Here is a 25,043-nt window from a genome sequence, read left to right on the forward strand (position 1 = left end):
AATTTAGGGGAAACTTTGAAGTTTTTGACCAGGAGCTGACCTGTTCAAAGCCATGTTTTATAGGAAGGTTGCTTTGATTACTGTGTGCAGAAAGAGTTGGGGGTTGGGACAGGCTATAATAACACAGGAATGAGGCATTGACGACCAGATAAAGGTAGTGTCAGTGTTTTCTGTAAAAGACTAAATTTTCCATTAAGTTGTAGTGATGCAGTTGGATCAATGCTGTTAAAATAACTTCGTAAGTTTTATCTAGTACTGTGCAAAGGAAATGGAAGTAATTTTAAGTAATTTTTAATGCTTGCATGTTACATTTGCATATTATAGTTTGTCACATAGAAGGATATACTTAAAGATTTCATACAGATTTTCAAAAAGTCTGCGTGGTCAGTCGTACTGCGAGGGATGATTCCTGTCAGCAGTGCAGTATAGACAATAGTTGCAGGAATGAAAAATTCTTTAAAATATATCTTTGGAGTGTATGATGCTTTGTGAAGTGTTTTTATTTGTTTGTTTTAGTTTTTATATCTCTTCTAAGTTCTTTTTTATGAACCTTAAAGGACTTGCTTTTTAAGGATCTGCCAGAAAAGTGAATGCTTATTTACTAACCCATTTCTCTTTTTTTTCTATAACTGGTGGAATTCTTTGCCATTTAGATGTGATGTTGAAATTCTCTGCTCCTGCTCTTTTCAGTTCCTCTAGCTGAATATTTGTACTTTTCATCCTTTATTTCTAAAGTCCATTTCATTTTCTCTTTTCATCCCTTCAGGTTACTAATTCATTTTCTCTTACATGTAGATGTAAAAGATGCTTTTACTTTTTTGTGATTTTGAAGAAAAAACAGTACTGATGTGCTTAATATTAAAGATAGTAAAAGATAGAAGTGGAGTGGGAAAATTTGTGAGAAGAAAATGTAAAATATAAAATATATTTGGTTTTCATCCGGTTCCTGGCACACAGCTCCTAAACCCTGGTGATATCCCAGGTGAAAGGAATATCTTTTGTTAGTCAGAATGAGCGGTTTCTGTCACACCTGGGTTTATGCTAATGAACTGATTTAGGTTGCAATCCCTACATAGCCTCAGGATGGGGCTGTTTGTTTACCAGACAGACCCAGTGATTAGAGGGTTGGAACTTTTAGCCCTACCCATTTTGCTCCGGGGAGGGGAGGGGCTGGAGGTTAAAACTCGTGAATAACAGGATTAGATAAACTTCCTAGTTGTTAAATGAGCCAGGATGGTATCTCATCTCAATTCCACGGAGACAGAATCTCCTGCTCTCAGAATCCTCTGGACCTCACTCAGTGTACTGCCTCATCTGTGTGTCCATCTCCATCCTTTAATATAAGCTGGCTAACGTAAGTAAATGTTTTCTCTGAGTACTCTGAGTGGCACTAGCAAATTAAATTTGAGGAGGCAATCCTGGGAACCTATAATGTATAGCTAGCTGGTCAGAAGCACTGGTAACAACTTGGACTTGGAATTGGCATATGAATTGGAAACAGTCTCATGGGACTGAGCCCTTCACGTGTGGCATCTGATACTATCTCCAGGTAGAGCATCAGGATTGAGTTAAATTTGTAGACACCCAGTGTCCTGAGAGTTGGAGAATTATTGGGGGTGTTGGAAAACACATCAGGCAAACTATTTTCACAAGTAATGAGTGAGTGGGTATGACAGATCATAGTTATTTTGAGCCATCCCAGGAAAATAAGTACGAATTTTCATGTTAGGTTTAAGAGGAGCAGTCCAGCACAATTCTTCCCCCCCCCTCCACCAAACTTAGCCATTTTATTAAAAGAGACAACCAATTAGGAAATCAGAAAATGTGGTTTTGGTAATTTGCTAATTCTGCTTAGCAAAAATTTGGAACTGAGACCTAGTTAAAATAATGTTAAACAAAAACCTTTGTGTCAGAAAGCTTTTGTGAAAGAAAGTTTACTGAGCCATATGCTAGCCAGAAAAAGGACCAGGTCCTGGGATATACGTCTAAACCACCAGGAGCAGCAGGGCCGAGAGTAGACAAATGTGTCCGCAGTCCTGGACGGGGCTCTTTTATACAATGGATTTGGGGAAGAAAGACGTAAGTTGTTCTGAAAGAATTTACAATGGCTATAGATAAGGACGGGCAAAAGTGAAGGGGGGCAGTTCTGGAATACGGGCATAGTCCCTAAGGAAGACGTACTTTCTGCTTCTGGATTGGTTGTATACGCGTAATCGTATACAGTACTTGCTGCTTCTGGATTGGCTACATACGCGTAAGCTGGAACGCTTGCAGTGCCGGCTGGTGGTAGACGCCTGGAAGTTGATTCAAAGTTGTAACACACCTTCTGGAATGTGAGCAGTCTTTTGTTGGTTTTGGCCTGAGGCTCTGTTAACTAATTAACCTCTTACCCCTTTCTCCCACCCTGTCTATTGTAATTTAACTTTAGGACACCTCAGAATTTTTCTCTTGTCAGTCAAGTTTTGTATCTTGACAAATGCTTTATGTTTATATTCATTTAATAGTGACTAACCAAAAATGTGTATACTGGGAATGCTCATATACCGTGTTTTCCCGAAAAGAAGACCTAGCCAGCTAGGTCTTCTTTTTGGGCAAACACGGTATGTAAGGTTTACCATTGTGCAGATTTAGATGTGAACATTACTGCTATGGCCCAGAGTAAATGCTGGTCAGTACTGCTGAACCATGAAATCCATAGATTTCTATGTTAGAACCAGTGAGTATTTTGAAGTACTTTGGCCCAGAAGATCCTTTGTCACCTCTTTGAGTAAATTGTAAATGACAGGTATTACCATCATCAGACTTCAATCTCGAGACTCCTACAGATTGCTAAAGCTTATAAATGAACTAACTCCTGGGGTTAGCATTGTGCAAAATTAAGATGTCTAGACTTGAAACTATCCAAATATGTATTACTGAGTATTCCCAGATGGAGCTCAGATGTTTCTATGTTCCTTTGATCCCATGTTCCTCAGGGCTTCCCAACTTTGGGCTTTGTCTGTTTGCCTGCCCACTGGTTGTGTACTTTGTGTCAGTCCTGTTGTTGATGGCTGTAAAGAGAGCAGAGAGATCAGTAGGAAATTGGTTGGGAAGACTGGTAGAGGGGTGTTGGGAATGAGGTGGAATTGGGTAGCAAAGGAATAACAAGTATTTCTTGGAATTCTCACTTTTGCTTTTTACATACTTCTGTTTTGGTTTCCTTCTTGTTTATGTGTTTGTTTGTTTTTTCTCCCAGAAACTCCATTTCATTTCAGTTTGCCTAAAGAAGGTGATATCATTCCACCACTGACTGGCGCAACTCCACCTCTTATTGGGCACCTAAAATTGGAGCCCAGGAGACACAGCACTCCTATTGGTGAGTGACTAAAATGTAATACTATTTAAAGCAGAATTTTTCAGATACCATATTTTATGCAAGTGATTTCTTTTAGATCTGAGGAATTGGGCCTGCGTGATAAGGTTGATTTTTATCTTAGGAAGAATAAGTCTGTGATGTCTGATTCCATGAGTTTACTCCCAGGAGATACTGAGTGGTGATGAGAGGAAAGAAAGGGTAGAAGGAAAGAAGAAAAAAAAACCTGTAAGGATTTTATTCTGTTACTTGCAAGGCAGTAGAATCTGAGTGTTAAGCAATGATACAGAGCCGTCTATAAGGGAGGGGCAGCAGGTGGAGTAGAACTATTTATTCAGTACCCTGGCTGAGCTTGACAGGGTAAGAAAGCTTAGCGCCTTCTTTCCCAAAGCAGCCCGTAGTCTTCTACATTAACTTATTTGTTTTCTCTAGTCAGTGCTGGGAGGTAACAGTCATGTCGCCTGGAGTCTCCTGCTACCTATGCCTGATGCTGGCAGATGTGGGTTGGCTGAGGGCTCATGCAGCATCCTTTGTCCAGATGCAGAAGTGGAACTGAATCCTGTTGCTCCTCTTAAGACCAGGTGTCAATACTAGTGCGTAGTTGTTGATACTTGTGACAGGTTCTATCGTAGGAACGAACCCCTTTCAGTCTTGCAGAGCTGTGGAGCCAAACAGGCAAATTGATGACCTTGCATTATTGTTTTTTTGTGTTTGTATTTTAGTGTTCTTTCTTTCTTCCTCCTGCCTCCCTTCTTTCAGATATTAGCAACTACCCAGAAAGCACCACGGCAACCAGTGATGTCATGTCTGAAAGCATGGTGGAGACCAATGATCCCATACTTGGGAATGAAAAAGGAGATGCTGGGGCTGCCCCAGAAATGGATGATAAATTGTGTCTAAGAATGAAACTGGTCAGTCCTGAGACTGAGGCGAGTGAAGAGTCTTTGCAATTTAGTCTGGAAAGTAAGTTTTATTTTATGTTAATCTTGGGTTTAGTAGCTCCAGATCATCTGAGAAGTATTGATTATATTTCTTCTAGTTATAATGATTGATACTTTTATAATTACATAAAAATATTTGTAACGTCTTATTCTCATGGATTTAATTCTTTGCTTTTGGCCAGTCACTGTCTGAAGATGCTCCGTTTTATAAATTATGATTCTCGTTGTATCTCTGTATTAAACCTGTGTTGATATTAAGTAATTGGTTTCCATATTCAGAAGCAGTTCAGAAGAGGGTAGAAAATTTAGGACTGTGGATTCATATTGTAGGTTTAAGTAGACTATTTCCCACATTAATTGCAAGTTGTTTAGTACGGCGAGAATACAGAGAAGGCACAAAGAAGGGGCTGCAAAGTAGGGACCAGAGTCTGAAAGGCTTTTTACATCATGTTGAGAAGCTAAAGAATTTTAGGCAAGGGAGTAATATGATCAGATTTACTTTTTTAAAAGGATTAATTGGATGTTTCAAAACTTGTGCTTTTGTGTATCCTTCCTTGCGTTGCCCATTTCCTATGCTTCTGCCTGGCAAACTCTTTAACCAGGAAGTGGGGTTATTAGTAGTGAGGACGAAGATGGGATAAATTTGAGAGGTGAACAGCAGAATAGAATAGAGACAACCTTGGGTCCAGTTGAATGTAGAGTCGGGGAGGAACAATGATAGCGCTCCAAAGCAGATATCCTTGTTTCCGTTTTATTGATGAGAAAACTGGGACTAAGGGAGGTTTTTAAGTTATATTTCTAAGGTCACAATAATGGGAAAGAAGTAGAGCTGGATCTGACTCCAAAGCTTATAATTTTTTTACTGAGTAGTTTGTAAATGCTGTGTAATGGAGTTAGAAGAGGAAGAAGTCTTAAAAGAGATTGTAAAGGAACTTTCAGAGAAGAGGGCTAGGAGAGTCCAAAGCCATGGAAAGCTGTGGGGAGGAGAGCTACTAGGAAGATGAAGTCAGGCAGAAATGAGGTCTCGTAGGGTGTATCTAAAAATGTGCATTAGGCTTGGCAATTAAGATCCATCTGGTGACTAGCAAGAACTAGTTCCGTACAGTGGTTTGGGTGGGAGTTTACTGAAGGTAATTGAGGAGTGATGGGGAGAAGAGGCAGCAAGTGTATTCTGCTTTTGAGAAGTTTATGTGAAAAAATAATCACAAGTTAGAGGGAAATGCCGGATTAAAGGAGATTTTTTCATTTTTAGGCAGAGAGAGAGACCTAAGGAGGTTTATAGACTGAAAGGAAATCTCCAAGAGAGGTGTTAAAAAGGAGGGAATAGGTGAAGTAGATGATGGAGCAGGGTCCTGAGGGAGTAGAGCACGTTTTCAGGTGTGAGACAAGCTCCCTTTCGACGACCGCAGATGGAGTGAGTGGACTTGTGTAAGAGGGACTTCTCATTCTCTGAGAACAAAGAAAAGAAATTTTAGCTAATTATTTTGAGTTATTATAGGCCAGGCATATTACATGGACAGCTCATTAAATCTAACACTTGTGAATGAGGAAACTGAGGCACCGGGCGGTTGAGCACCATTCCTAGAGTCATATAGCTAGTAAATGTAGTAGCCTGAATTCAAAGTAGTTCCAAGAACCAGAAGTCCAGGTCCAAATTACATGGCTATTCTGCTTCTCAGTGCTTACTGATTTGAATCTTAGAACCTCAGTAGAAATTAAAATATTACATGTTTCTGATGGAGGAATATTTTCCTGTGAGCCCCCAAATGATGTAGATGATGTTGGATCTGCCGGCAGTTTCTGGGTGTGGGCCGGGATCTTGAGACCGAAGAATGGAAACAGGGACCCAGGAGAGGCAAAGAGTTTTAAAAAGAGGATAGGTTATTGAAAGCAAAGAGTCAGAGCTCTGAGGGGGAGGGGTTCCCGAATTAGGGTGGCCCCCGTGACTAAGGCAAAAGCTCTTACTTTTATACCTTTCTTTGAGTGTTTGGGGAGGGGAGCTGTTTGAAGAAGGGAACTGGCACCTTCTAATGAAATTCGTCTACCAGGTTTGTTCTGCTTGCCCATCCTAAAGGAATTAGCAAAGTAACCCACTCTTTATCTATCAGATCTGCTCCATTTGCAAGCCAAAAGGAATTTTATTAATCTCAAGGCCTTGTTACATTATGTCCTGGAGCAAAGGAGTGATTTCAAAACCTGGAGTTTTAGGATAGGGCTGTCTTTTGTTTATTCTACCAGGGACCTCCCTGTCTACCTATGGAGGGGCTGTCCTGTATCATTTCCTTCCTTATTATCGTCATCTTTGAAATCAAGTAGGGCTTTTCAAGAGAGTATGTGGTAGCTTTGAATCTTTAGATTCGAAATTATGATTGGGAAGATCTAAAATGGAGCTAAAGGTTAAGGATGCTCGTATCAGTAAATATTACTGCCTTTCCTGAAAATAGGAGCACAGCATCAGGCACCACACTCAGGTGATGCTCATTTCATCCTCTCAACAAACCGATGATCGTGGTCCTGTTTTTATCTCTGTCTTATAGAGGAGGAAACTGACTCAGAAGATGAAGTTTACTTCCAGGCTGGACTACTTAGTGCTGGAACCAGGGCCTGAGCCAGGTTTCTGTTTCAGAGCCTGAGCTTCTACCACTAAATGTCAGCTGCCTCTTTGATGGACTGTTTAGATTATGTCATTTTAGAAATGTTTAAAAATATTTGTCATTTTCTCTAAGGCGGGAATAGATTGCCAATAAATAAATTTTCATCCCTTGACATTAGAGACATTGCTTTGAGAATATGGGATTATTTTCCGTATTACCCTTATTTCTTTCTTGAAAATGTGTTTTGTTTTTCAGTCATTTGTCCCCAAAACACATTAGGAAGAACTTGGGTACCTTCTTTGTGTGGGTTCTTGTAAAACAGCATCAACATAAGATATTTTACTACATATATTTTATTAAAGTTTTTTGTTTATTTTAAATTTATTTGTTAATTTTTACAATGTATTTTTTGTTTTTCATTTTATATTTTACTACATAAGTTTTATATAAGAGATGAATTGAGATTCAAGAGATGTTTCATTTTCATTTTTAAGTGTTATTTTTAGGAATTCATTGTATTTCTGGACAAACTGATTGGTCATCTATAGGAAGTATTGTAAGGGAGACTATCTTCTGTTTTGAAATTTAACCCTCTAGTGTAATTCGATTTAACAATGGTAATTCAGTGTGGGACTTTTCTTTGCTTCCCTCCTTTAATGACTGTTTGCTCCAGTCTATATCCATTCGTTTTAATGACCTTATTTACATTGACTTGGAAAAAGTCTTTTCAACATCTGCATAAGATGCACCCTTATCCCCAAAATGAACTAGACTCTGGGAAGTGCCTTCTTTTCTTTTTCAAATCGCCCAGGAGTTGCTTGATCACGTCCCCTTTTACTTTGTTCTGCTTCTTCTTACACGTCTGTAAAATCTTTTGGCCATGCAGGGAACGGGGGTGCTGGCGTTTGGACAGGAGTCCACCATCCTCCCAGACTGCCGGCATTCTGAATAAACCTGCTTTTCTTTCCACCAACCTTGTCGCTCAATTATTGACTTTACAAGTGATAAGCAACTGGACGTTAACCCAGTTAACAGTGTGAAAGAAAACTGATTGGTGGAAGTGAGAAAAACTTATACCATTAAATTATAAGAAATCTTTTTATGTTCACTTATTCTTACCTATTTCTTTTTGTTATTTGTTGCAAATACTAGTAGAGCAGGTTTACAAGTGTGATGCTAACTGAATATTTTTCCTTTCTCTCTTTGCTTTTGTTTTTATTCAGAGCCTGCAATTGGTGGAAGACAAAATGAATCTACTGCTGTTGCTGAAGCTGTTGCCAGGTAACCAGAGCTGGTTGCTATTTAGAGGAGTTTAATATACAAAACCACTGGTAGTGAGGCGAAGATGATTTATCAAGAGAGGAAAAAAATTTAAAACGAAACTCCAGCATAAGGGATTTAACAATGTGCTGAATCTAACGAGGGCTTTCTTATTAATATTTTAAATCTAATACTTAGAACTAAGATATTTAAAGATGCTTCTCTGTTTCCCTTTTGTTCAAGGGGGACTGTCCTTTTTTTCTTTTTCTTTCGGTGAGACTGAGACTGTTTTGGTGAGGAAATAGAGGGTTTAACAAGAGCCTCGGACCTGTTCCTTTTGAGATCCCCTACTGAGCCACAGCCTCAGGCCATTTTCTCTTCCGCCTGCCAAATCAACTACTGTGTGGATTTGTTATTTTTGCTTTGTCATGAATGGTGTAATGCTTTGAGGATGAATATGACCCCATCCTGAGGCTCTGGTGGTAAGCTTTGCCATCTGGTGGCTGAGAGAGTAGAATTCTTTTATTGGTTTGTGGCATGAGTCATCCAGCATGAAAACACTAGGAGCAGTTGGTGAAATACAGGCGAGGATTTTTAAATCAGCCTAGGCAGGTAATGCAAATAATGTAAAGCGGCTGGTGCAAGACTGTGAAGTGTTGAGGATGGTGGCCAACTGTGCCCCATTTCAAAGGGGGTAGTCCCTGTTCGTCTCCAGTCTATTGTCACCATGCAAGAATGCAGACTTGTTGCCAAATCTCTAATTTTTAAAGAGAAATCTGGATTTTTAAAAATAATATTTCTTGCTTGGTGGGTCAAATAAGACCCGCTTGTGGACTGAATTTGACCACCCAGTTGCAAGTTTCTGGCCCCTATCTAAATCCTTTGATCTGTACTTAGCTATATCTCAGATTAGTTGTTCTCTGGGCTCTTGCATATTGAATCTGAAAGATAAATACTTTAGGGTCCTTACTCAGTTGAAGACTAATGATTACTAGTCTGAGAGTTGAAGAAAAGGGAATTTTATACTTGACTGCTTTGGTTATAATAGACTTGTATACCAGATACAACTTATTAGTCTGTACATGTGCCCAAGAATTGGGAACAGAATATATTGCTGAAGTTTCCCAAACCCTTTGGGCAGAATGTAGGGATAGAAAAAAAGGAAAGTAATTGAGGCAGAGAGTTGGATTAATGAATGACAGAATGAAATGAAATTCATTGGTATTGTTGTAATGCACATTTTGTATGTGAGAATTTAGATTGTAAAAGTCTTTGACTATTTACCGTTGGGTTCACCATAAGAAATCGTTTAAAGTAAGCTCTGTTAGAATATTTTCAATGCTAATGTCTTCCTCTGCATTTAAGTGAAGCAGTCCCACTGTTTTTAATAAACAGTGCCATCCGTAACTGGGCTGTGTTCAGATTACTTGCTGCATATTCTTTCTCGCCAACATTTCGTTACTGAAGGTTTCAAGCATACATAAAAGTAGAGAAAATAGTATAATGAACCACCCAGTGTCAAAAATTACCAAGTCATGGCTAGTCTTGATTTGTTTATAAATGCTTGTAGCACTCCTCCCCACTGGATTATTTTGAAGCTAAATCCAGCATTATATCATTTTATCTGTAAATATTTCAGTGCTATCTACAAAAGATAAAAATTCCTTTTTTGAATTTAACCACAATACTGTGCTTTTAAAATTGGCAATGATTGCTTAATATCATCAAATATTCAGTGTTTATGTTTCTCTAATAACCTTATATGTATGTTTTTAGAGTTTGTTTGACTCAAGATCCAAACAAGGTCCACACATTGCATTTGTTTAAAATGGGACCCCCTCTCCCTCTTTTTATTTTCTCCTAGTGATTTATTTGTTGAAGAAGCTATGTTTTGTGTCCTGTAGAGTTTTCTGTATTCTTCTTAATTTAAATCTCTTTTAATCTATAGGGACCCCCCTCCCTCTCTTTTTTTTTTTCTCCTAGCAATTTATTTGTTGACAAAACTGGTTTTGTGTCCTGTAGAGTTTTCTGCATTCTGGACTTTGCTGATCGCGTCTTTATGGTATTTAATATAGTCCTCTGTCCAGTTTATTTCCTGTGACTCTTCCTTGAGAATTTTTAATTATGCTAATTTTTGAAACAAGTACTGTATGAGAAATTTGCATTTTAGTGTTAAGGCAGTTTAGAGTTTGGGATGCAGAGAAAGGATTTTATTCCCTCTCTGCCTAAAAGGATAATCTCCAGAGGTACTTTTTCTTTTAAAACTAACACAGTATATTGCTTTAATTTATTATGTTAGTCCCCAGAAGACCATGCCTTTGCTTAGCTGTGAAGCCCGGCAAGCAGATGAGGCTCGAAGTCAGGATTCCTGCTCTGCACCCATCAGGTGAGCATTCTTTTCTTTCTTTATTATTATTTTTTTAAATTTGAAGATCTAATTGGCTTTATTAAGCCAATTTATTAAGCAATTCATGAATCAGGCAATACCCCATCTAACAACTATACGGAGCTCCCAAGCATTATTTTCATAGCATCTTTTGGCCTATATTGATTCATAAAATGGTTGGTGCCAAAACTTGAGCTTGCTTTTTTATCTGAGGTACTGTGACATACCCTAGATGTGTTTATAAATGAGATGTCATGAGAAGTTTTATTAAATAACAGATTTTGTCTTTATTTGCCAGTTCTATTGATTTGAAATGGTTCGGTCTTCATAAATTTATGAAAATATATCATTCTATATCTATATATCTATATCTATATCTATATCTATATCTATAGCTATATCTATATCATCTATATATATTTTAAGATTTTATTGGGGAAGGGGAACAGGACTTTATTGGGGAACAGTGTGTACTTCCAGGCCTTTTTTTTTTTTTTCCCCCAAGTCAAGTTCTTGTCCTTTCAGTCTTAGTTGTGGAGGGCGCAGCTCAGCTCCAGGTCCAGTTGCCGTTTTCTAGTTGCAGGGGGCGCAGCCCACCATCCCTTGCGGGAGTCGAACCGGCAACGTTGTGGTTGAGAGAACACGCTCCAACCAACTGAGCCATCCAGGAGGCAGCTCAGCTCAAGGTGCCGTGTTCAATCTTAGTTGCAGGGGGCGGAGCCCACCATCCCTTGCAGGACTCAAGGAATCAAACTGGCAACCTTGTGGTTGAGAGCCCACTGGCTCATGTGGGAATTGAACCGGCAGCCTTCGGAGTTGGGAGCACGGAGCTCTAACCACCTGAGCCACCGGGCCGGCCCATCATTCTATATTTTTAAGATTCATTCCCTTTTTCTTAGTTTTGGAAGTGTTTATTTTTAACAGGTTTTTTATTTCCCTTTAGTTTTCCATAGGGCAAAACTGAGTTGCTCAGCATCCCAAATTTAAAGTTTGTCAGACTTGATGGAATTAAGATTTTCCCATAATTTCTTTACTCCATAATCTCTTAGAACAGCTTTGAAGCAGAAAAAAATTTTGAGTTACAAAGTATTTCTTCTCTATTTAAATAATTAGAGTATCTTTTTTGGAATATATGAGTCTTATATTTAGTATACGAAATAATGGCAATGGAAATAAGCTTTTATTTTCATTACAAGGGGGTATCTGTCATCTAGAATTTAGCGATTTTGTAATTAGAGAGTATGATAATGTTTTGTTTGTCATCAGATATCCAGTAGTGTTATTTGCAGCATAATTTCTCTGTTCTTTATTGATAGAAATATTAGTTTTTAGAAGAAATACATCTACATGTCGGGAGTTATTTTTTTGGGCATTCAGATTATTAAATGTAGTTTGTTGACATTCTTGGGAATCACATAGCCCAGATCATATCCTCTTACGCATCAAGAAGCTTCTTGGGTGAAATGCCTCTTCGTGTGATTTCCTAAAGTGGGATGGTAATGGTCCAGCAATTATTAAATTTATCAATGGCACTGTGTTGCCTTCATATTTTATTAGAGCATCTTAAAAATAGAGGGGCCAAGGTGCTGATGATTTTGTTTAGCCTTGGCAGAAAACAAAGGCTCGAGAGTACAGATGGATTGACTCCAGTTGTTCCACAGATAGATCTGTATTCAGAACAGAATGGCTAGAAGTTTGTTAAATATGGAGATTTTTTTTTTTCTCTCTCCTTCAGTTTGGATTAATTTTTGTCCAGGCTTTTTGTGCTAAAATTTCTTTCTTAGCATCAGTTTCCAAATCTGTCATGTAGTGACCAGAGTAGAATTGTAGTTGGACTTCATGAGAGAGAGGTGTGGTCCTTTTTACAATATGTTGGATTTTTCTTCTAAAACTCTATTCTAGTGCTAAAGATTTCTTTTTTATTATTTCTTGGGACATAATTTACATCTCCGTTGTAGGTATTTCTTGGTTGCTTTATGTGTAAGAATTTATGAACTTGGTAGGAGTGGGTAACACTTTTTGCGTGTGTGTTGCAGTTGTTTTGTTTTTTTTAACCTGCTGTTCTGTGTTGACCTTAATCAGCAAATCTTGCCAACCACAACTGTGTGTGTGTGTGTGTGTGTGTGTGTGTAAGTGTGTAAGTGTGTATAATATGAACCTGGGGGGAAATGACTGATTTTATTTGACTGATGCTAACATGAGAATGATAAATACCAAAATTCTGATATTTGATAGGAATCTGCTAAATATTGCTAATATTGCAGTGAGATACCTTTGGTCTTTAAAGAGGGAGGAACTGTTCGATTAACCAACCCTTTGGGGGGAAAAAGAAACCTAGTATTTGTCAATTAAGAATTCTTGAAATGATTAATCAAGTCCTGTCCCTTCCAGTTTTTGACTTACTTTCATCGTTGCTTATCTATCTTAAAGATTCAAACATGAGTAACTCAGTTTATAAAGAAAATGAATTGCATCTCCTTAATTGCTTTGTCTTACGCAGCTAATATTGATTGAGCATCTGCTCTGTACCTAGCACTGTGTTAAGTAATTTTTATATACGATGACTTATAAACCTCGTCAGAGGTAGGTGTTATTCATCTGTCTCTTGGTGATCTTATTCTTTCTTACCTCTTCTTCATTGGACCACGTATATATATCCACATTCAGTTGAGATTCCTGACACAGGACACAAGCTGTAACAACCAAATATTTGTCAGGCTCTTCTTGGCTAGAACTCTATTCTACATCCTTTTTTGATTTCCTGTTTTGGTAAGCTGAGTTAAACAAAATAGAAACCTCAGAAACCTTTTCTCTTTCTTCAAGATCCAGAGCAGAGCAAGCCCAAAAGAGCTCTTCATGCGTCCTTTCTTTCTGCCTACCTGAGTCAGCTCACCTCCTAAAGGTGAGAATTCCTCCCAAGTTGGAAATAGCTTTCTCTGTCTAGATGAGTAGTTCCATCTTTCTCTGGCCACTTATAGCCACATGTGACATGGTTTCTAGATCCTTTATTATCCTGGATGTTATCTTTGGGTGTATTTCAATTTATGTCTTGTAAAATGTGACATCCCAAACTAAAACATTCCAGATGTGATCTAACCATGGTCATTTTGCAATGGATCCTTTTATGTTTATCCTGGCTATTATAACTTAATGCAGCCTAAAAATGCATTAGTTTGTTGTTTGTAGTATACTGACTCATTTGAACTTGTAATTTACTAGAAAATTAAAAGTTACGGGTACTTTCTATATGAATTTGCTTCTTATACAGTCAGCTTATTTAATCAAAGTAGACTTTTGCAGTTTATTGATTGAGAGAACATTAATTCTTTAGTTCAAAGTACACTTGTTATGCACTTAACTTTATGCTAAGCCCCCTGTTAGGTATTTTAAATATAAAGATGAATAAGACATGAATGTTAAGATTCTGTGTAGCCTGCTCACTTGGAGTTAATCTGGGCCTTTTTATTCTGGTGTATTGTTAAGGACATTTAAGAAAGAAAGCCCCTAGGCATCTTAGAGTTGCATGGTATTTGGTTTGCAGGAGACATTTATCAAATGCTATGGGATAAATTAATGACACTGATAGCCAAATGGTAAGACTTATGAAAAGAAATAGGCTGCATCTTAAGAACTGTCTTTGAGGCACCAAGTCATTCTGAAATGGTCAGTTGCAGATTACCACGATAGCCAGCAAAGCTAGACTCTCACCTCCAATTCTGTCCTTTACAGATTAGGTTTCTTTTCCTAAAATTATTAATCATGGATGGGGCAGGGGTTGGGGGGATGAGTAGTATCTAAAATGCTAGGAGTCATTTAAGGAATGTTAGAACCATCTATAAAGTCGAGTCCTTTTGACCTAATTAATCTTTTTTGAAGTAGATCCCTAAGCTGCCTTCATTGTCTATGAGTTCAGTAATGGCTTTACATCTTTTTGTTTAACTTGTTATCCTATGTCAGAGTTCACAGCTAGTGATGGTAAGAAGTTTTAATGAGTATTTCATCATCATGGTGGAATAGTCCTTTGTGCCATTGTTTTTTCACAGGAATGAGTTATGAGAAACCTCGTAAGGTGATATATGTGATCACCTTATTTTCTTCCTTCCTCACATTTCTCAGATTGTCAGATTATGGTCTCCCCTGCCTGTATTCATTCTCTCTCACTTTTACTTGACATGGTTTATTTATGTGGTTGATTTTCAGGGGGAACTTACACCCTTTTCCAAGTACTCAAAATGAAGAAGAGAAGGAAAAATTGGAAGGTGATCAAAGGACCAGGCAGCACCAAGAGCCTGTGAAGCCCAGTAGCCCTGTCAAAGAACCTGCTTCTCCTGCATCCCAGCAGATGGCCACACAGGGCCTGTCCAGTCTCCAAGGGGAAGCAATGGAGACAGATGTTCTTGAAGGCCAGAAAGAAGGATGGACTATCAATCAGGAAAAACCTAGTAAGGCCTTGCTTGAAAGGCCCAGCCAAAATGATGTAGGAATCCAGACCATAGAATGTTCCCTATGGGTTCCAGAAACTGTTTCAGCAGCAACCCAGACTGTAAAGAATGTGTGTGAACAGGGGACCAGTACTGTGGATCAGAACTCTGGAAAACAAGATGCCGCAGTTCAGACTGAGAAGGGGGCTGGTGAGAAACCAATCAGTGCTCCGGGGGATGATACTGAGTCACTCCATAGCCAGGTGAGGGAACTCACAGGGTACCACAGGGCCCTGCTTTCGACTCGCTGGATTCCTGGAGAATTTAAGTTGTGGTACATTTACCTAATGATAATTCTGAACAGTCTTGTACAGACCAAAAGGCAAAAACAATCTGTTCAGGATAGAGGTAGGGTAATGAAAAGTTTGGGTAGCTATCATCAGTAGTCTTCAGGGAAGTGGAATAGTGCTCGAGTTTGTCAAGTAGGTCTGTATTGGAAAAGAAAGCCAGGAATATAGTCTGAGTCCTATAATATTCTTCTAAACTGTTCAGTCTTTTCCTTCTGTCAGTTTTTTCATCCGCCTTCATAACAGAGCTAATTGCTTTTCCTCCAGTCTATTTCACCAAGGTTCCCAGGAACTGAGAGAATAGAAAGTAAAGGAGAAGGGAGTACAAGAAGCATGAAGGATTGTGTATCAGTGTTGGAAACAAAGAACAGTAACAGGAATAGAGAGAGATGGGGCAAAGTCTCCGGGTGACTAGGGACTGCAGAAAGGTGAAGACGAGATGTAATGGGAGGAAAAGGGTTAGGGCTGATGAAAGTGAGGCTGGAGGGAGAACAGATTCTTGGGAGTAGGGTAGGGAAGTAGTTCCTGTTTATTGAACACCTACAGCATATCAGCGTTGTGCTCAAGAGGACCCATGAGGTTGGTATTATTCCCATTTCACAGGTAAAGAAACCAAACTGAAGAGAGGTTAAGTAACTTGCCCAAGATTTTGCCATCAGTAGGTGGCAGAACTGGAATTTGAACTCAGCGTGTCTACTTCAGAATCGGTATTATTTTCATTATGCTATGTTGCTTTTCTATTTTTTAAATTATGGCCTGTGTGGTTTTGTTCTTTTTATCTCTAAAAATTCTGTTTATATTAGATTTTTATAGTAACACAGTCTGTGAGACCTAAGATCTTATCCGTTCATACACATTGAAAATAGCATTAGCCTTTTGGATATGGGGGCTTTATAGCATATCACACCCCATTTTGCGTCAGGTTTTTTCACCCTTATTTTAAAGTGTTTGCATTCTCCCACATAATTTTGGTTTCTCTGCCTTTATAAAAAGATAGCAGGCATGTAGGCACCACTGTTTTATATTTTCCCTTTCCTTCTCATATTCTGTAAAATGGGGAAATAATCCCTGCTCCTGTCCCATCATGATGAGAGGAGCCAGTGAGCCAGTGTGGTTAAGGCCCAGGCCTTGGCATCAGACCATTTCATCTGGATATTGTAAGGATGAAATGAGAGAAGGCACGCAAAGCCCTTGGCACTCGACCTGGCATATAGTCAATGCTCTAAATGTTGGCTGCTTCTACTACCTACGGATGATTTTTATTTTAAATGCTCCTATTATTGCTGCTATTCCCACCGCAACCACTACTGATACTGCCAGTGATATACACCTGTCACACAGAGTGATGTCACACATTTGAGAGCTAGTTGCTCCTGCTAAGGGAAGAAAGATGCTAGAACAATACAGATGGTGAATGGGTAGAGTCTCAGATGGGAAAGACAAAGAAGTTCTGGAGGTGGATACATTGATGTTTGCACAACAATGTGAATGAAAACAAACAAGGCTGTGTGGAGTTGCCAAGTGTCCGAGCTTTTTTTTATCCCCTGTAGTCTGGGTAGGACTCAGGCCAGTGCTCGGAGAAAAGTGTAGGCAGCCTACCTTTGACATTCCTTGAATTTTCAAGTCGGCCTGGAGGTTTTCTGTGAAGGAAAAGTGTGGTTTTTATTTTCATGTTGTTGTCTTTCCTTAAAAACGACAAGACAAGGTCCTCAAGTTACTTATCTTAACAGAGACCACTTTTCAGAAGACTATTTAGAGAAAGTAAGGGTAAGCATAGCTTTCTTTTTATCTGCCCCTTTCCCTTTTCTTTCTGTCAGACATGTTTATGTGTCTCACTCCAAGTGATCATTTGTCTGGCTGTTGTACGGTGATAAGAGGGTTACAGGGAGGCTTCTTGGCCTTATTGCCAGGATATGTAAAGCACGGAAATCTTTCAGACCCCTGTGATCCATTGCCTGGCTGTGTGTGCAGGCAGGAGGTCCCAGCTGTCATGGTTCTGATGCAGGGGCACCCTGATGATTGAGGCGCGACAGACCAATGCTCAGACCCTTTTATTCACCAGTGTTGTATACATAGGAGTATTTTAAGGAATCGGTTGAGTAAGTTTCCATGCTTTTGATTTTATTTATTCACATAATTTATATAACTCCATGTTAGTACATATTTCACCCCTGAGATGGAGTTGGAGTAGGAATTATTCAGGTAAATTATTGAAAGCTATAGGTAAATTACTATCACATTGTCTGGAAAAACCCGGAACCACCATTATTGCAGTGGAACATAAAATTCTTTTGAAAGACTTGTATACCTTGACTACTGAAAATAAAAGCAGTCTACTATAGGGGAAATAAGGGTGGGGAGAGAAAAAAGTGTGCATTTCTTCATTTCTTCCTCCTCAGAGTTACAGAGCCAGTTGGGTAGGTGGAGGGCGTGAATGTGGGTAAATGTGATATAGGTGTTAATGAGAAAACATGTAACAGTTGTCATAAAAATGTAGGTTTTTACTGAAAGAATTTAACTGATATTATTTATGGTACAACTAGATACACAGTCCTAATTTGCTAATGTTTTCTGTTTCTGGATACTAGCTTAGCTCTTCAGTTATAATCTGTTATCTGGAATAGATTAAATATTTTATATTTAATTCTAGGAGAAATCAACATATCTTTTTCCAGGTATAAATCAACTATAGTTTACTTACTAATGAAGGTAAAAAAGACTGCATTGAGATTAACAGATGTAATTTGGGTTTTATATAAAGTTCTTAAGAATGCCTTCCTTTAAAAGCTGTTGCAAGTATAAACTTGTGTACTGATTGACAATCAGCATCAAAATCAGAAAGATTACTATTTAAAAATAATGAACTTTCAGGAGGGTCAAATTTCACACAAAATCCTAGATATGAGTGCTATATGGTAATGATTTTGATTTAGGCAGAAATAGGTCATTTTGGGTGATATATAAATTCCTCCTAGGCTCTGGCCAAATAGCTGGTCCATCCTTGGTTTTGTCCATGGGTGGATTCACAACAAAGCAGCTGGAAAATTCCATCACACTCCATTCATGAAACCTCTGAACGATGCCTATTTGTGCTTCTGCCAAGTTGCAGTGAGACCCATGCTTGTGTCGTGTGTTTTCTGTCACAGGGAGAGGAAGAGTTCGATATGCCTCAGCCTCCACGTGGCCATGTCTTGCATCGCCACATGAGAACAATCCATGAGGTTCGCACGCTTGTTACTCGTGTGATCACAGATGTATATTATGTGGATGGAACAGAAGTGGAAAGAAAAGTAACTGAGGTAACACATACACTCGGTCTATGGGACACAGTTATTTTGATAGTAATAGAAAAATTACCCTGGCACTTCACCTCCATCTCCTCACCCCCCTTTCCTGTGCAATTAGCTACTAACACTTTTTTTACTTCATCTTTTTAGTAAAGAAGGATGTAAGAACTGGGTTAGAAACCACGAGTCCTGAGTTCTGTGTCTTTTCCAACCATGGGTTTGCTGTTTGACCTTCGGCCACTTATTTAATCAGTCCCGTCATGCTTTCTGTTTTTATATAGAATAGATTAATAAATCTCTATTATACATAAATATAAGGATTTTATGTATTATTTTTAATCCTTGGAAACTAATGACGTTTGGAACTCCCTGCTAGGCTGCAAGTGTTTTCTCATGTGTTTTCATGGTTAGTCATGTGCCCTTTTTTGGTGTCCGTTGTGTGTGGTTATGGACCTGTTCGTAAGAGGTACACCTGTATTTCTCAGTAGGATTCATTATGGACTCATTCCCACTGTCGGCGTAATGTTGGCGTTTATTGACTGTTGCATTGGACAGCATCTTATGCTGACTTTATTTACATCTCATACTGACTGAGATTAGACAGGTTTTCTGGAATTAAAGGTCTGGCACCTTTCTTGGTATATTTTAATAGTAATATTTGGGAACTTTTATTAATAAGAGGCACGACTGTTTTCTTCCTTTATTCAGGCACTTTTCTTTAATTCTGCCAGCAAGCCTATGGGAAGGTGTACTTAGGGAGAATTAAACTCAGGTATATAATTCTATTAAATGGAACATACTGCTGTTGTTCAGTAATAGGTCATTGTGGCCCTCATGTCAGAAAGTATTTGACATTAGTTTGAGAAATTGTCTTGTATTCTTTTTATTGTACACTAAATCCCAGAAATATTTCTTTTAAAATGTTGATTCATCTTCAGTGTTATGTTTGCATAATTTTTTTCAATGTTATTATTTTGGAAAAATTATGAACTTAGCAGCTTTATAGAAAAACAGTTTGCTTTCATGAAAAGTTTTCTAACTGTTGTAGTCTACGTTGAACCTCCCTGCCGGGTACTATATTAAGTGTTACACATATTACATAATTTATTTTATTACTTGGTGCTTTCTAAAGTATATTTGTGGGAACAGCAGGCCTGCTGGATACTCTGAGGGGAAAATAATGTTCCGTGGTCATCAATAAGTTTGAGAAACACCAAATGATGTAAAATTTCCCCTCCATAGAAATTCACAGAGCATATTATATATTAAAGGCTCTAAGAAGTCCTCTAGTAAAGATATCTACTTTATTGTTTAACACAGCACTTCCAAACTTTTTTGACCATTGAACATTTCTTAAAGTAATATTTATTATACCCCTGTGGAACATAGTTTGGGAAACACTGCCGTAATTAAATAAAAGAATTGAGCACTAACTACATGCCAGGCACTATTCTAAGGATTCTACATGATTTAATTTATTTAATCCTCAGAACTAAGCTACGACCTAGACATGTTACTCACATTTTGCAGATGAAGAAGCTGAGGCATAGCAAGTTAAAATAACCTGCTTAAGATTACACAGCTAATCAATATAGGAACTAGAATTCAACCCAGGCAGTCTAGTTCCAGGGCCTGCATTCCTAACTACACTCTGCTGCCTCTCGAGAGCGACAGTGACAAGTGCCAGAAGGAAGGCGCGCATGGTCGCTTACACGGGGAAGACACGCATCTGAGGGGAATTCTGCTCAAGTCCGTGTGGATAAAGGCCAGGAAGTATTTGAGTTGGACACTGGAGCTCTTAGCTATTGGGTGATGAGGAGAAAGGGCATTTCATATAGAAGGGCTTGGTGAGCTAAGGCATAGAGGCAGACAGCAAAGAAAACCGAGGTGGCAAGAGTCTAGTTGGGCAGCACGAAGATGTGCCATGGTGCGAGGGTGGACAGGTTGACGTCAGAGGACTCGGGGGACTTTCCCTCCCTCAGCTCTTGTAGCCCTTGTTTTATCATCTTAAAGATTTTATTCATTTACTTACCAGCAGCTTCTTTTTTTTACTATGATCCTGGCACTGTGGCAGGTACTGAGATTTTGATGATAAAAAGACAGTGTCCCTGTTCTCTAGGAGCTTACCCTTGACGTGCCCCGAATCCAAAACTCGTTGGATTTGGTAAGTAGCAGTGTGGACAGATTTGTTAGACAGGGGGTGGGGCCTATGAGCCCGCCTGCAGGTGCCTAAGATGCGGTGCTCAGGAGTGTGGCAGGGGATACCGAGGGTGGGCGAGAAGGGCTTTGCAAGCAGAACGCAAAGTTAGGTAAACACTTAGCGTGGCGTGCCTAAGGAATATTCAGCAGCTGGATGTGGCAGGCATGGTAGGGTGGGGAGTGGTGAGAGAGGACGCTGCTGAGGTTGGTAAGAGCCCAGAGCATAAGACTTTCGTGTACCACAGAGAAGAGTTTAGAGTTTTATCTTCTATGTGATGGAGAGCCTTTAAAGAATTTTGGGGGAAAGGGGTGATGTGCTCAGATTTCCATGATGGGAAGGGTAGGTTGGCAGCAGTGTGACAATGGATCGGATTGGGTTGAGGTTAGAGCTATAGTCAGACGAGATATGAGTGTCAAGTTAGGACAGTGGCAGTAGGTGATGAGAGGAGGGACATAGATGCAAGAAATATATAGAAGGTGAAATTGATAGATGGAGAATTCCTGAATGTGGGTATTGAGGGAGAGGGACGAATCTAAAGCCCGATGCCTGGGCTTTTTGCTTGGGCAGCTGGATAGATGGTGGTACCATATACTGAGTAGAGAATATAAATAGGACACAGTTTGAAGGAGAAGATCCTTCATTCAGTAAATATTTACTGAGGGTCTCTTTTGTGGAACGTACTATGCTAGATTTTAGGAAGATAGCCAGGAAAAAAGATAGTTGTGGTTTCTTTCTTAATGTGGCCTCTGTAGTCTAGTAGGAGAGACACACAGGAAAACAGGTAAGTAAATACATTAAAAAGATCTTACCAGGCTAACCTGGAGCCTGGGCCTAAGTCATCATAAAAGCAATGGCTTCAATTGCTGGACAGTTGCAAAGGCAGGTGTAGCTTCTGCTTTTAGGATCGACTCTCCCACCGAAACACAGCCTGGAGTCCCAGGCCTCTAAGCAGGCCTTGCCAGCCCCCTACACATTTGTCATGTCCAGGAAAAGGAATTGACTTAAGTTCTGGGCTCACAACACCTGTTTCAGTCAGATGACCTTGGCAGTTTATGCTGACTCAGATCCAGTTAGAGCAGGCAAAATGGATGATAGGAGATGGCGATGGGAGAATGGCATGTTTATGATCGAGATTTTTGGAGGTGGTGCAGTTTCTGTTACTGACCCTCCTAACAGATGGATGAGGTAGAGTGGAAGGTTAATGCTGATAATTAGATCGGGATACTTGGGAGTTGCCGGGTGGGTCATCTGATGGATGTAAGCCACAGAGAGTGACAACAGAAGAATAGATGCGGAGGGAAGGGAAGCTGGGAACTGGAAATTACAGTGTTCATGCCTGAGAGGGGGTGATTGGGAGGATGTTGGTGAGTAACACGGGCAGGGGAGAGGAAAATTTAATAGAATGGCCAGTAGCGGTTTGGTAGGAGCAGGCGGTGGGGAGAGAGAAATGGTCTGTGAATGGTGATGGGGAGTAAAGGGGCCTTTCGTCTCCAGGCTCTGCATTGAAGTTTGGTTGAGAAAAACTGGCCTCTGCTAGAAAGAGCGGCAGAGGACGTGAGGTGTGCTGGGGATAGCCAGGATCCATTCACTGAAGGCAAGGAAATGGACAGACGATGACAGATTGCGTGTTGGATGGGTTAAATTTCAGACGTCGTCGGTACACCCAAGGGGAAGAATTTCGTAGGCATTTGTATCCAAGAGTTTGGAGCTGAGTGAGCATTGTATTGTTGGTAGGCAGGGATGAATCTGGAAAGACTGGCTAGGGAACGCATGGAAGTGTGAGAAAAGGAATGAGAACAGAGTCTTGGGAAATACCAGTTTTCAAGGAATAAGTGGAGAAAGAGGAACCCCAAAAACACGTACAAATAGAAGTAGCAAAAGAGGAAGAATGAAAGGAAGAGAAAATGACTTTATAGATTCTAAAGGAGGGATTTTTCAAGAAGCAAATGGTCTAGAATATTCATTTAATCATCTTATAGCATTATTTAAGGGGTGTGTGTGAGTATGAGTGTGTGTGTAATGGTATCTCCCAGAGAGATTGTAAACTCTGAGGGAAGAGATTATCTTATACTTCTCCAGATTTTTCCCGACAATTAGCACAGTAATGCATGAACCACGTATAGCAAGAAGGCAGATGTGCAGCACTTATCATGGCATTGCTCAGTCCTCTGCCCATAGAGAACGTTGATGATTGGTTGTAGAACCGTTTCCCACTAAGCCTGGGAATTAGCCTCGGAGGGCTGCTGAGAACAGCTCTGGGCAGCCACTATCAATCCATCAATATAGGCATGTGAGATAAAGTCAGTTTGACATTCCTGTCCTCTGTAGATACTGAAAATTCATATATTCTTATTATCTTTTTGGTTTTCATTTTTCTGAATGGTAATACTACTTTTAGCCTATTTTTGCCTGTAATTTTTATTTCCTTGGTCACTTATTGAAAGGAAATAGAAAATACCTAATCTCAAAAACATGTAATCCTACCCACTGCTAATCAGGTGCCACTCACTTTCCTCCTCTACCTACCTCCTAACCTGTCTTCTGTCAGACAGGGAGTTACCTCTGTCCTCTGCATTAGAATCCTTGCTGGTTTCTCAGTAGCCAAAGGTTGTGAACTTGTCCAATAAAAAGATAATTTAAAAGCTCAGGATAGAGGCTTCTTCCCAATCTAACACCTTTATTTATTGTATTTTTTATTGAGATGTATTCTCTGTAGAATGCACACGTCTTAAATGTTCAGTACAGTGGCTTTTGACAATTACATGTAACACTACTCAAAACAGGATATAGAACATTTCCAGTACTCCAGACAATTCTGTCCTGATTCCCACCTTTCTGAATTGAAATTTCTTGCCATCTCTAGGATTTTCCAACCATCACATTCAGATTACGTCATTGTGTCTTCCTTTAGCTTTTGTATCCATTTCTTCCTTGCAGGAGACTGAAGAGCCAGTTGTAGAGTGTCGGGAGTGTGAATCTGAAATTTCCCCTTCAAAGACTGGGGGCTCCTCAGGTGACCTGGGGGATATCAGCTCCTTTTCCTCCAAGGCATCCAGCTTACATCGGACGTCAAGTGGGACGAGTCTCTCAGCCATGCACAGCAGTGGCAGCTCAGGGAGAGGAGCCGGACCACTCAAAGGGAAAACCAGCGGGACAGAACCCGCAGATTTTGCCTTGCCCAGCTCCCGCGGAGGCCCAGGAAAACCGAGGTGCAGACAGGGTCTCCAGAGAGAGAGCTACGCAGGGGCAGGGTTGCTGACATTTTAAATATCACAAGAAAAGGGGAGTAATGGGAAGACCCCCCCCATCCTCCATTTAGGATAAATCAGCTCCTTTCTTCCCTTTTGTTCCTCTCCTATCTGGGGTTTGCCTGGGAGGAAGGGTGGAGCCTGTGGGAGGTAGGCTTCCTTAGGAAACATAGAAAAACAGGTGAGGGGACTTTGGGAATGCTGGCACATGCTCCTGCCACCCCAATTTTCGGCAGCCTACAAGTGTTTTGGTTGGGAATACAGAAAGTTTGGGGTCGTGGCCCCAACTTGACACATCGCCTAGCTTTTTGTTAACCTCTGCAGATGTCCAGAGCCTGAAGTAGAAGAGAGGGCAGGGCAGAAATGCGTGTGCTATTTTTGAGGGCAGCAGTAGGAAGCTTTGTCAGGAGGGAATAGGCTTGCATAGAGGAGGTTGTCCTTTACTTACTATCCGACATTCCCACTCCCCAGCTGTTACGTTGGTGGTGGGTGTGTGGACCAGCTTCCTGCTGCCCTGAGGCTCAGCACATGTTGGCCTGGCATGTAGTCTGAGGATCAAGGGGAGACTTTGGGAAAAGAATCCAGTAGCAGGTGCCATCAGACTAACCTATCTTCATTCTCTAGTCCTAGAAAAGGGGTCAGTCAGACAGGGGCGCCAGTGTGTGAGGAGGATGGTGATGCAGGCCTTGGCATCAGACAGGGAGGGAAGGCTCCAGTCACGCCTCGTGGGCGCGGGCGAAGGGGCCGCCCGCCTTCTCGGACCGCTGGAACCAGGTACCCGGGTAGTGTGAGATATACTTAGTCTATGACTTTAGGAAAAAAGGGAGTAGAGAGAAAAGAGGGGATTACAGAGTATGTGGGGTGTCAGGAGGGAGAAGAGGGGCCCACACTGACTGGGGAGCGGGCAGGGATCAGAGTGAGGCCACTGACAGACCAGGCTTGTGCCTGTGATGGGGTTTCAAAGAATGGGTTGAAGAGACAGACCCATGGACAAAGGAGTGGGAAAC

The 25,043-nt window shown here is 40.2% G+C and overlaps 1 protein-coding gene across 4 annotated transcripts in view; it reads left to right on the forward strand.

Moving 5' to 3' along the window:
* Positions 1–25,043, forward strand: part of TP53BP1 (tumor protein p53 binding protein 1) — an 85,188-nt gene that overhangs the window by 47,899 nt on the left and 12,246 nt on the right. For 3 of the 4 annotated variants that reach the window (XM_019725347.2, XM_019725346.2, XM_019725345.2), the window contains 8 exons: positions 3,236–3,355; positions 4,112–4,315; positions 8,111–8,168; positions 10,447–10,533; positions 14,734–15,217; positions 18,448–18,600; positions 23,726–23,997; positions 24,661–24,810. In XM_019725347.2, coding sequence (XP_019580906.2) covers positions 3,236–3,355; positions 4,112–4,315; positions 8,111–8,168; positions 10,447–10,533; positions 14,734–15,217; positions 18,448–18,600; positions 23,726–23,997; positions 24,661–24,810 — 1,528 coding nt within the window. The remainder of the gene's footprint in view (positions 1–3,235; positions 3,356–4,111; positions 4,316–8,110; positions 8,169–10,446; positions 10,534–14,733; positions 15,218–18,447; positions 18,601–23,725; positions 23,998–24,660; positions 24,811–25,043) is intronic. The other variant, XM_019725348.2, reaches the window with a different exon arrangement.

This window comes from Rhinolophus sinicus, linkage group LG03 (genome assembly GCF_036562045.2).
Source record: "Rhinolophus sinicus isolate RSC01 linkage group LG03, ASM3656204v1, whole genome shotgun sequence".
NCBI lineage: Eukaryota > Metazoa > Chordata > Mammalia > Chiroptera > Rhinolophidae > Rhinolophus > Rhinolophus sinicus.